At 36.0% G+C, this 12,638-nt stretch overlaps 1 protein-coding gene across 1 annotated transcript in view; it reads left to right on the forward strand.

The window, feature by feature from the left end:
* CDKAL1 (CDK5 regulatory subunit associated protein 1 like 1) overlaps positions 1 to 12,638 on the forward strand; it is a 380,700-nt gene that overhangs the window by 265,086 nt on the left and 102,976 nt on the right. Inside the window, exon 12 of the mRNA XM_041475400.1 lies at positions 10,088 to 10,268. Within this exon, the coding sequence (XP_041331334.1) occupies positions 10,088 to 10,268 (181 nt within the window). The remainder of the gene's footprint in view (positions 1 to 10,087; positions 10,269 to 12,638) is intronic.

The raw sequence follows: 12,638 nt of genomic DNA on the forward strand, positions 1-12,638 counted from the left end.
AATTGTTCTTGCTCATAAAGATGGATATTATTTCTGGTGTGATTTCTTTAAATTCAGATTGTTATCACAGAAAGTCATGAATGGGATGAGACAGTGATCTGCAGATGGTGTTTGTTGTGTATTATCAGTCCAGTGATGCCCATTACCTTAAAGTCATGCCCAGTTCTTTCTGAATATTGTCTCAATTATATTTTTACATGAATGAATGAACGAATAATTCTTTATACATGCCCTTTTGAAATATTTACTTCATAATTTCTTTAAATTTATTCTTGCAAGGTAAATTCTCTGTTTCCCAGTGATCCAAGTTATATTGCATTGTGCTGATTGAAGTATGATTATATTGAAATATAATTAACTTTATCTTATCACACTTTAATTAGTAAAGCACACTGGATTTCTTTGAAGTTAAGCTCATGGGTTTTGGCTTGATAAGGAAATAGTGTTACTTGTGAGTCTGAAGTGTTACCTCTGAAAATATAATTCTGAAGCTATATAAGTGGTATGTTCTGAGTACATCCCAATCCTTGTATCACACTTTGGTCTGAAGTTTTAAGACCATATAGTCACATGTGCCAGTGGATCATATAATATTAAAATTAAAAAATTTGAAGTTACACAATACAGCTTTCAATTTTTGTGGAGTAGAGGGGATGTTACTGGAATTTTGAGCCAAATACTACACTTACTCTGAGAAATTTTTTATCATTATTCAAATTTGCTTTTTGTGCTGCTGATAGGAGTAGCAGTTCCCTGTGCAAGCTCTTTCCTGTATATACATTGCTTTCTAAGGGGAAAAAAAAAAAAGTTTTAGAGAGGTGACAGTAAAGGGTTTTGACCTACCAGATACTTGATACTTGAGAGATGCTGGCTCTGGAAAATTCACATTTAAGAATGTATAGGAATGTACATCAAAAGGTGTCTGGTGTAAAACTGCAGCATTGTTTAGTTAGAGTACATGAACTATGATTTAAATGCCTTTGGCTAATATTCAGGAAAACTGCTTATGTCTGCTAAAGCCTTGCCTCAGACAACCTGCCTGCTGCTCCGTTAAAACTGTTTAATTGTAACACCTTCTGCAAGTTGATAAGGATGTAGCAAATAAGCTACTGTGTTTTGGGTGATCAGCTGGTGTGGTAAAAGTTCTGTTTCATTAGGTACTTTAAAAATGGAATGGAGGTTACATTAAATTTAGTGCCCATCATTCCTGTGTTTTTAACTGCTGTTTCCTTCAGTGTTGATCCTTTCCATGTTGATGTTTGCAACTGGAAAACTTTTCATGTGATGATTTCTTACAAAGTTGTAAGGCAGAAAAAAGGTCCAGTTAATTTGTTTATACAGGTTGTGATGTGAAAGAATTCTCTTAAATCTATTCAGCTGTTTGAAGGGAACTCTTTCAAACTGTGCTGTTTTTTTCAAAAGCTTCTTTGTTTTAATGTATGTCTTGCCATTCTCTACTGTGCTGCAGAAGTTATTAAATAAGTGATCTTGAACACACACCTTGGAATAAAACATCTGTCCCATTGGAAATTTTATTTCCTCTTTTTTTTTTTCTTGATCGGTGCTTGGTTTTGCTTCAGACAGAAATCTTGCATTCTGTTAAAGTCTTGCACTTTGTCATATTACTACTCTTCCTTTGACAACATCTTCAGTTCCCTTTACCACCACATTGCTGACTTTGTCCTATCTTTAAAATGTGCTTGGCCTTGTTTTTGTTTCCACTTATAGCTTATTTATTTTTTAAAACTCATTTCTCTGTTGTCCCTTACCTTGTGTAAGGTCCATTACTTTTTATTATCTGCTTACTAGAAAACAAATTAACCCAAACCTGAAAGAAAAATATTAAAAGCAGAACATTTATCTAAATTCTAGAACTATTTTGAGATTTTTATCTTCTTGTGCCAGTATTGTTACATGCTGTCAATGCCCCTCTCAAAAAGGATAGGTTACAATGGGCAATGTTACTGTAAAGACTAACAGAGATTATCAGAGGTATGACAGACCTTCACACAAAGGATATTAAGGACTCCTCAGTGTGGAAGATGCTCATTGAGAGGGACTAGAACAGAGGTCAGTAAAATCATGAAGAGCACTGAGAAGGTGAATGAAGTTGTTAGGCGTCTCTCCCAGCATGACAATTAGAGGACATCAAATGGAATTAGCACATGGAAGGCTCACTGGAGATTTTTTTGTTTCAAATGGTTTTGCTATGGAGGGGTTTAGATTCAAGGAGAGACTTGTTGACAAGTTAATAGAAAATAAATGCATCAGAAGCTGCTTGTTGCAGAAATAGCTTTCTGACAAAACCCAGTTGGAAGGACAAAGGGATTCTGGCGGGGGGCACTCAACATCCAAAATGCTTTCCTGGGCTACTTCTGATGCCTATTGCTAGGAGTAGATTGCTGGCTTAGATGGACCTCTGGACCAGTGTGTCTTACCTTCAAGATCCCTGAAACGTTGCAGGACTGTAGATTACAGACTGGTGAAAAGACATGTTCAGAAATATTTTTTTTTCTTTTTAAATTAGCATTTGTTAATGGAGCCCTGCTTGCAATTTTTTAATTTGGTTTCATCATGCCAAAAAGGCATGCTAATCATTTTGTTTTATATGCCTGATTTCTGTGTCAGAGTGAAGAGCTAAATGACTGTCACTGAAACAGACGTGGATGGGTCCTCAGAGCCCAAGACGTTTAGTATTGGTGATAAGCATTGTGTCAGACTGAGAAAAAGTATATCATATTCTCTGCTACTCATGACTGAGATCCTATTATTTCTGACCATGCCTGACAGCTCTAATGCTAAAATGTGAAGGGTCATAGAAAATTAGTGTAATTTCAATGGCTGCTTTAGAGCAGCAAACATTAAGTCAGTTCCCAAGAACGGTTCCCTGGTGCAACCCTTAATAAATTCAAACTTTATTTTTAGGGATGACCTTTAGTAATGCGAGCCTTGATCCATTGAGATGCTGTTCACTTTTGATGCATCTCCAAATCCCTTTTTTATGCATTTTAAATCAACACATGCTTATTCTGAATTTATGTGTGTGGATAGACGGAGAGATGTAATTTAAACACATCTGTTCAAATATGCATTTCAGATCAACTTGGTGCCGGTTCTCATAATACGGCTGAGTTTTTGACGGGTATTATATCCCTAAAGTACACAGCAGATGGTATTTATTAGAGATTGGATGGAAATGAAGTTTAAGGATGTTGAGCTTTTTGTCTTAAGTCGCTCATTTTTTAATCATAAAACAATAATGATCTGAAGTTATAAATCTGTAATGAAGTTCCATAAAATGTTTATTGTTTATGGGGAGAGTAGAACACCTTATAGTTGAATTAAGTTGGTCCAAGCCTTAACTGTTTGGTTTGTGTTTTTGGTTTGGGTTTTTTGGAGTTGGTTTTTTTGGGGTTTTTTTAAAGAAAATTGATAATGGGAAGTATTATAATGCTTCTCCTAAACCATTTGGGCTGCATCTAGTAGGAACTCTGGCAACCTTCAGAATAATTGTTTGAAGAGAATAAAACCATGTGTACTCTTTCATCCTGAGGCAGTGAGCCATGCTAATTATGAGATATACTTTTTATCTAGGTCACTGTTCCCTGGTAACAAGGACAGCCCAGTCCCTACTCGCACAGAGTCCTCCACACCTATACTTTCTCAAGCTGAGTTCTGGAAATCAGGTCTGCTTGCTGCCTCCAGGTGTCATTCAGCCCAGTTTCTGAAAGAGCTCTTCTGGGGGCATGAGGTGAGGTGGGAAAAGAGCAGTCATTAAAAATTACCTGTTCTCGCTCCCAGTTAAACTCTGAGAGCTGTTGGACTGTGCTTCTTAATCACAGATACAATTCTACAGCCTGTTTAGGGTGACTTACGTTAAAACCACAAATGACTCCAAAGTCAAGCCCAACATACTAAGCTGCACTTGTAAATCCATTGGATGCTGCTGCAGATCACAAAGCTTAGGTGTAAAGTGTTCCCTATGAACCCACCAGCAGGAGCAGCTTCGAGTGCTCTGTAGGGTGTGGAATGCAAGAAGCAGGATACATCCCTTGATTCTCTAGCTGTAAGGCTGGACTTACTGTGTAATTTCTGCTACCTGTGAAATTTGAAGTGTTTCACTATGAACTACCTCCAAATTAACTGGTAGGATTTAATGGCCTTGCCAGCTATTCTCCCAGGTACATACCTTCCTTCAGGGAAATCTGCAAGAATACTCTGAAAAAATATGGTGAGGTTTTCTCTGTAGTCTTGTCTGGCTTTCGTTTTTCTGTTTTATTGGTTTTTAATCAAAGCAAAAGCATAAACAATATGGCATTACAATTTTTTTTTCTGGTTTGTTGTGTCTTGGACATCAATTTCAGAGGGATATGATTGAAGCTGTGAAAATAAGTTTTAAAAAAAAACTAAAATTACGCTTTTTACGCACTTAAACAAAATAGACTTACTTAAACATGTGACAGTATTCGTTGTCTCAATAGTTGAGTAAAAAGTGATTTGGCTTATGAATGAAGCCATTAAATACTTTTACATGCAGTATCAACCTAGTTACCTTTTTTGCTTTAATTCAGCCAAACTGAGGTGAAGCAAAACTGATTTGTGAGACAACCTGGAGTTGTCTTACACAGTAATAGAGAACACATTGAAATATTTGAAATAAGATAAATTCTTATATCCTATATAATTCCTATATAAATTCTCTTAAATATTAATGTTCTTGATATATATAGCTGCATTTTAATAAGGTGTCTTACCAAAGTATAGTTTATATGTGGCCATAAAGCTCAGTATGTTATCATTTAAGAGACTTTGCACAGAAGTGTTTATGACATGCCTGTTGTCATTAAACCAAGGTACTTTCCAGTTTTACTCCATGTGTAAATCAGTTCAGCAATTGATATGAGGATTCAAAAGAATTTGTTTTTCTGACACAGAGGTTCTGAACTCGCACATCCTGGACTACTTTTAAACACATATGGAAAAGATTACTAAGAAAAATATTTTCAGTGGATATCCATTTATTAGATGCCTGTTCATCCTTTGTGTAATTTAGGGTAAATCATAAATGGGAAAGGATGGAGAAATTAATAAATTATGTTCAGGTTTAGTCTCCCAACTCCAGACACTTAACTTAGGTGTGTATTATCCTGTGCTGCATTCATAGTCCATGGAGAGAGAGAAGTGCTGGAGGATTTCAGAACAGAAACAGGCTGAATTCCTTTCTCAAAGTGCGGGGATTTTTCCATGGCTTAATCCTCAGGTTAATCTCCATATAGCCAAGAGAGAAGCAGGGTGAAGTTTCCTGTTGTTCCTAGACGGTGCTTCCAGCTGAGCAGTCTGTTTCTCTTGTGCTAGCTCCAGTTGGTGTGACTCCTCAGTGAGCGATTAAGCTGAAGTCAGAAATCCCACAAGAGTAGGCCTCATGGAGAAAAGAGAAAGAGGGGGTGAAAAGGGCTTCTGGAAGACTGTGTGTGGTCACTGGGAAGATGCAAACACATCCCTCAGCTCCAACACAAAATGGCACATTGAGATGCCTGTTAGGCTCTGTAAATACACTTGAAAGACCAACTCAGATACCTTCAAATTATTTCATCCATTAACCTCATTTCATGTCCTCTGAATGGGCTTATACTGCAGAAGCATTTTAAAATATAAAATAATGCATGATGCTGAAATAACATTTCAGAGTAGACTGGTTTTATTTTCATGAAAATTCAGGTTTTTTCTTAACTTTTATTTAATACAAATTTCTAATTTATGAATCAAGAAGTTGCTATGTCATCACACTTTTTGTTTTCACTTTAATTACTATAGATTACACAGGGAGTTCTTCTACCCTTCTGTAAGACTATATGTTTTCTTTTTACTAATATTGCTATTTCTTCTAATCCAGTATTTTGTTAGACAGTAAGGGATGGAGGTAGCCTGTCTTACTTAAGAGCAAGTTGGTGGTTTTAAGTAATTTCTGGATTTAAATGTTAATTCATGAAATGGAAGTGGGAATAATATGTGATCATGCAAAAGAATTTCAAGTGGTCATGTGAGTAGCTGAAGGTGATAATTTTAGCCCCTTTACATAATTTCTTCCTGGAACATGGTTTTGGTTTGTAATGGTTATTGCTAAAGGAAATGTTTTCTGTAGCTAAAACCACATGACATGGTCCATGTAACAAGTGAATCTTAGACATTTTCACAATTTTGCTACTGCTTTTCTTAGAAATATTATTCTGTGAAAATGGGGATGGGATGGGATGGGGGGATGGTCTTACTGTTTTATTTTTGTCAGCTGTCATTCCTTCTATCTTCTTTCTAAGTCACTTGTCCATGACTTGACTTCTAGGCATCAGTTAATTCCTTGGGTCTGATTTTTTTCTCTGACCCCAGAGACTGGCTTCGTTCCTCTTTAGGCGGAGGGTAAGATGTTGCTTTTCTTCTGTATTCTTTCAAACACATCTTGTTCTTCCTTTCTGTGAGGTTTGGATACCTGTGCTGTCAGCACTTGTTCATGGGTGTGTTGGCCCTTACAGCATCACACTAAAACAGATGTGTCTTCACTGTAAGGTGAAGTAGTTGCTTCTTTTTGGGTGGTCAGAATTACCCAGGATGATGGGGTTCGCATTGCTGGTCTAGTTCAGAATGGCAAAACATCGGTTTGCTTGAGTAGATGGAAGGGATTTATATATGTAGAGGGACATAGGGGAGAAAATAAGTATTAGGGCTGTTTTATCTTATACATGGCTTTAATTATTCCTCTAATTCATCTTGTTCTGAAATTCCACAGTTTCATTGTAAAACATCCCAATTGATAGTCAATATGTTGTAGAGCTTGTCTCCTACACCCTCAAAAATATTTGTGGAAACTGAATAGTTAAGCTAACTGTAAATGAGTTCATATAATAAATGTTACAGGGGATGTTCAGCAGTGTTTTCTTTGCTTCAGAATAGATAAGCAGCATTTGGTGTAAAATAATGATAATATTGGCTGATACACATGAACTTGTTTTTATGTGATTTTGGATCATATTTCATAGAGCAATTCTTAAACATCATCTGAATCAAACTAATAAAGTGTTTTGTGCTGCTTTCTTTCAGGCTGTCAGAGAAAAGGTCACTTTAATTTTCAAGTGTGTATGTGTTTTATATTTTTCCATAATTATATCTTTTCCTCCTCATTTTTCATTAAGAATTTGTTTCACGTGTGGAACTAATTCCACATATTTTTGTTCATCATTCATTGCTTTGAAAAGTCTTTAAGAGTTTGATTTTTGTAATTTTGGACTTAGAGTGAAATCTCATGCTTTTCTCCCCTTTTTAAACTGCTTGTTAAACAATATAATCACAGTGATATAAAAATGCACTATGCAATGTCATATTTTAGGCATTTACACTGGATTGAATTGTAATTAATTGCTGTTGCTGAATACACCATGGTCCTTATTCTCTTTTTGTACCCAGGCTTTTCTTTGTGTGTAATAATTCCATCCAGGAAGAAATCTAATTACTAAGATAATTAACACCTTATCAGCAAATGGAGTTCAGACATTTGTAGAGTTTATGAATTTTTAAAATATGTAATTTCCTTTTAACTGAATGACAACTGGTGTTATGGAAAAGAGCATATTTTATTGTATCTAGCTTGATTGGACCTTATAATTCATGTTGCTATAGAAACAACCAGGCCTTTATAAAGGATGGTATTACTACTACCATTGGTAATAAATGCTTTGACTGTTGCCAATAGTGTCATTAAAATGGATAAAATAACTTCACTATAATGGTTTTGTCAAATGTAATGAATGTTCTGGTCGTGTTCTGAGAAATGGCAGCTGAAGTTAGGTGGCATTGGTTTATAAAGTAATGTACTCTTTCTTCCATGAGGTTACTACTGCTGCACAAGGTATTTGTGCTATGAACAAAATCATGTTGCAGGATTTGGTGCTTCTCTCTTGACTCAGGCCTTAAAGATAAGGAATTTTATTGTTACTTGATATCAAGCAGAAGTTCATATCTTGATGTTTGTCAGTCTTAAGAAAGCAGCAGTGACTGAGGGTGCTGAGCCATCAGCTCTGGGGATTTCTGCTCTTCTGCACAACATCCAGATTGTGCTTCCCACTTAGGGCTGTTGGATCAAGTCCTTGAAAATGTTCAGTTATATAGTGGTTTTGATTTGTCATTCAAATGCCATCTTTTAACCTCCACTCAGATGATTGAATCTCAATTTGTGAACTCAAAAAGGAATTGATGGAATTTGGTTTCTTTGCTGGGGATTTTTCATAAGAAAAAGGTGAAATAAGATTCTGATAATATATTATAAATTCCTGTGCTGTTACCTATATGTCCAGGCACATGCTAAAAGGAGGGTAAGGCAATAATATAAGCTCATTGCCAATACTTGAAGAAAAAAAAAAATAAAGTTTGGGGGCGAAAAAATCACAAAATATATTTACTACCATGTACAATTTGTCTGAAGGCTGTTGTGGTAGATATAAGCTATGGTCTAATATTGTACCTAATAAAATTAATAAGAGTGGTATTCTCTGCTTTCCTTTTTTGGGGTCTTTTGCCAACAGGCTTTCCTTTTCCAGTATAACTCATTGTTTCAGAAAGTTTTTCTTTCAGTTATTCAAAATCAAGTTTCTTCACTCACTGTAATCACAGCATCATTTTTTTTCCTGTGGTGATATAGTGTCTAATAAGAAATTATTGTTTTCTTTGGCTATTTGAATGCTTTATAAATGTAATTTGGGATACATGCACTGATATTCACAGTTCTGCATTGTCTTAACTGGATGAGGGGAAGAGAAACCTTCCATCCATTTCTTTAGGTTAGAGACAGTCTTGGAGACCCCTTGTTAACCTCAAGTGTGAACTTTGCTTGTGATAGTTGTCTTTATGCCATTCACCCCTAAAACAATCTCTCTCAGCTGTTCCCTTGCCTGTGGCCTATATAAGAGCTGTAGTATTATTTAGATTGGAAGGAACCTCTGGAAGACATCTCATCTATTCCCCTTTCTTGAAACAGGGCCAGTTCCAAGTTAGATACCACCAATATTTGTGTAGAATTCTTACTTTTCTCCAATATTTTCTGCAGTTTATCGTGTTACTGGCAGCGTGGGGTGAACTCTGCATTGTGGAAACAGTCTCCTCTGTGTCAAGAGGGAGCACTGAGTACTATGTGTTTCTGCCTCTCTCCAGAGGATGCTTATCATTATTCCCACTCTACACAAAGCTCAGTCTGGGTGCAAGCCTTGATTGCTTCTCCAGTATCTACTGGGGAAGGTGTTCATGGCATGTTCCCCCATGTCCAAGATGGTGATAGTGGCACATTTTCAACTCAAGCCCCCTAACTTCACCCTCTCATGCATCTTTCTGTCTGTGGGCTGTCTCTGTCAGCTGTGCTGCCTTAACCTGATGTGTGTGAGAGATCTGCATATTCAATCCAAGGGGAACAGTTAGGAAATGTTGACCTTGCTTAAATAACAAGAGAACTCACTGCCTGTGCATTTGTCAACTTAAGTATTTTGTTTTCCTTTAAAGCAAGGCACAGGCTGATGTTTTAGAATACTGAATTAAAAATTAACTTGTGACCAAGGATGTATTTTTGGCTCCTAAGCCAATTGTGTTCAAATTTGCTACGTGATACGACATGCCAGACCCCTCTTTTCAGATACCCTATTCTACTTTGATAGCAGCCTTATAAAACATTAAATAGTTGACATTTTCTAGTGATTGAGTCTCAAAAGGTTTACATTTTATGGATTAAGCAATCAGAATTCAAGAAATAACAAGATGTGCTGATTACCTCAAATTTTGATTGAAGGAAGAGTTGATCCAGATGTTTTCACTCTTCTGTCACAATCCAGTATTTGCTGCAGTATCTTCTATTACTTGTGCTCTCAGCTGAGCACCAGATGCATTTTTCATTACCAAGCAATGGTGTTAAAATCTTTTTTTTTCCACCAAGATACTTGTAGGTCTCAGTTTCTGTAGATAAAGTTGAAAGTTATGTGTCTATGTACACTAGTTTTTAAGGGAGAAAGACTTCTACATGTCCTCAATTAAGTGCTTCTTTCTACTTCCTTTACAGAGTGCCTGGAATAACAATTGCTACAGACATCATTTGTGGTTTTCCAGGAGAGACAGATGAAGATTTTCAAGAAACTATGAAACTTGTAGAACTTTACAGGTTTCCAAGCTTGTTTATTAATCAGTTCTACCCACGTCCAGGAACCCCAGCTGCAAAAATGCCTCAAGTTCCAGCTGCAGTGGTAAGATCCATTTTCAGATGGCTTTAATGCATAAAGCATGTGCACAAAAATGTACATTTTCTGCAGAACTCTGCCACATTCAAATGAAAGGTTTTTTCAGTCCAGTAGGGGAAATGATCCTAGGCTAGACCACTGAAAGTGTTTTCATGTATAAATGACTGTTCAGATTGTGAGGAAGGGTAATGCAGTGGTTATACTGAAGATCTTGTCTGCTTTCTATCAAGTTTGGGGTGAATGACTACCAGGAGTAGTAGCTGATTGTTTACACATAGTAATTTTTTTCCATTTTAAGAGTTCTGTGACTACAGCATTCTCAAGCTTATTGTGAATAATTATGCAAAGAATTAATAACAGTGATAGTCTCTGATTTATTTGTCAACTATTAAATTCACAGGCCATGTCTTCTTGAGACTGTCCTTATGCACTGCTCATATATTTCCTTCAGCCTGCAGGTTAAAGGCCATTAATAAAATTGCATCTAATCCTTCCTTCCTTCCTTCCTTCCTTCCTTCCTTCCTTCCTTCCTTCCTTCCTTCCTTCCTTCCCTCCCTCCCTCCCTCCCTTCTAACTTCCAAAAGTGTCATCTTAAATTCCAAACTGTTTTTATAAAGAAAGTACATGGCTATTGATTGTATTTTGCTAGATATAAGTACCTATTTATAAGCAATAATGATAGCAATCATATCAGAAGGCATGGTTTGATTTATTTCAAAAAAATTGAATTTGTTATTTTTGTAATCTGAATCTCAAAACAGGAAAGTATACAAGATTGATGCCTGTAGTAATTCAACTCATTACTGTATCATTTTTGTGAGCATAAATAACATTTATATTTCCTTTCAATGTAAGAATGAAAGTCAACCAGCAATGTAAATCAATTTAAATGAAAAATCTATTTCTTTCAATTTATGTATCCTGGTACACCAACACAAAGTCAAAACAATATACTGGGACTTGTATTCCTTTGCTTATGTGTCTGAAAGCTAAACAAAGTATCTCTGTTTACTTTCAGTATATACTATGAATTCCATAGGATGTGTCAGCTGCTTGGAAACATAAAATAATATTATTTCTGGCTTCTTCAGTTTGCTGTTTAGTGTAGTGCAGCTTGAGCAATTTATTCCTTTATTATAGACTATCTCATAATGGGAAATTGTACGTTTTCAAATATAAATGCCTGCTGTTGAAGTAGTCTCCTTAGTGTAAGTGACTCACTATTTGTCTTAATCTTAAATGCTTTTTGGATACTTTGATGCATGAAAAAAGGTTCAGAAATGTAATTTTTGGAAGGTAGGAAGTTTAAAAATCAAAACATTGGTTTGTGTTTCAGGTTTGTATTCCTATGCACAAATTCTGAAGCATGCCATTTTCACAGGAGGTGCAGAGAGCTTAAGTTAATTTACTCACTTCTGCTTAACTGGTTACTTATAGGAAGACAATCTGTGAAGAGATGAATTATTAAAAGAACATTAGCTCTTCTGTAGTTAGAAGTATTACTTGGAAAATGGTAATTGTCAATTTAACCCAGTTTTACATTCTTTTTTCTTATTTGTAGCACTAGTACTTATTGCTTTCAGTGAAATAGAACCTTCAAAGAAGATGGGGCCTCTAATCCAGGGCTGATGAAAATCTGTAATTAATAGATTTTGTTTCTCTTTTTTCTTTTTTTTCCCCTGTAGTCCTTCAAAAATCCTGTGTTATGAGATCCTTTGTTCTTTTATCTCTTAGTAGAAATGGAGAGCAACTAGTCAAACAGAGCAGGAAGAGCTTGTGCTAATCTCCTGTGTTTTATATTCACATTACTTCTAGACAGCTGCTGATGGTCTTTCCTGCATAACCAGAAATGGACAGGCATTTTATTTGTTATTCCTTGCTTAGAGTAACTTATGTTTCTCTGCTAGGAAAAGGAAGTAGCACACAACCATCCACATTATGCACTCTGACCCTTTCATCTTTTAATGAAATATTATCCACGTTAATGAATGCATTTTATTGCATTTGCATTGGGTAAGAAATAGCACATGCACTGCCATACAGCTGGTCTGTGCAAGTGCCTCAGCATGCACTGGATCACCACTCTGCACTTGGGAGCTTGGTGCTTCCATGAGATGTTCATAGCAGTATCCACTGCAGTGGATCTGTTGGTAGCATTTCTTTATGGGAAAAGAATTTTGACTGTACAGATGATTTTTAAATATCTGTTTAAAAACAGGTGTTGAATCAGTAAGCAAGTTATTTGACAACTCTTCTTTTCTTTTTTGTTACTTTTTTTCTGAAGGCTGAATATATTTGCTATGTTGTTTCAGTTTTTAAATATTTCTGCAGTGGACAAATCCATTGCTAGTTGCAAACTGCTCCACTTTAGTGAGT

Source organism: Pyrgilauda ruficollis, unplaced genomic scaffold (genome assembly GCF_017590135.1).
Source record: "Pyrgilauda ruficollis isolate IOZ18807 unplaced genomic scaffold, ASM1759013v1 scaffold35, whole genome shotgun sequence".
Taxonomy (NCBI): domain Eukaryota; kingdom Metazoa; phylum Chordata; class Aves; order Passeriformes; family Passeridae; genus Pyrgilauda; species Pyrgilauda ruficollis.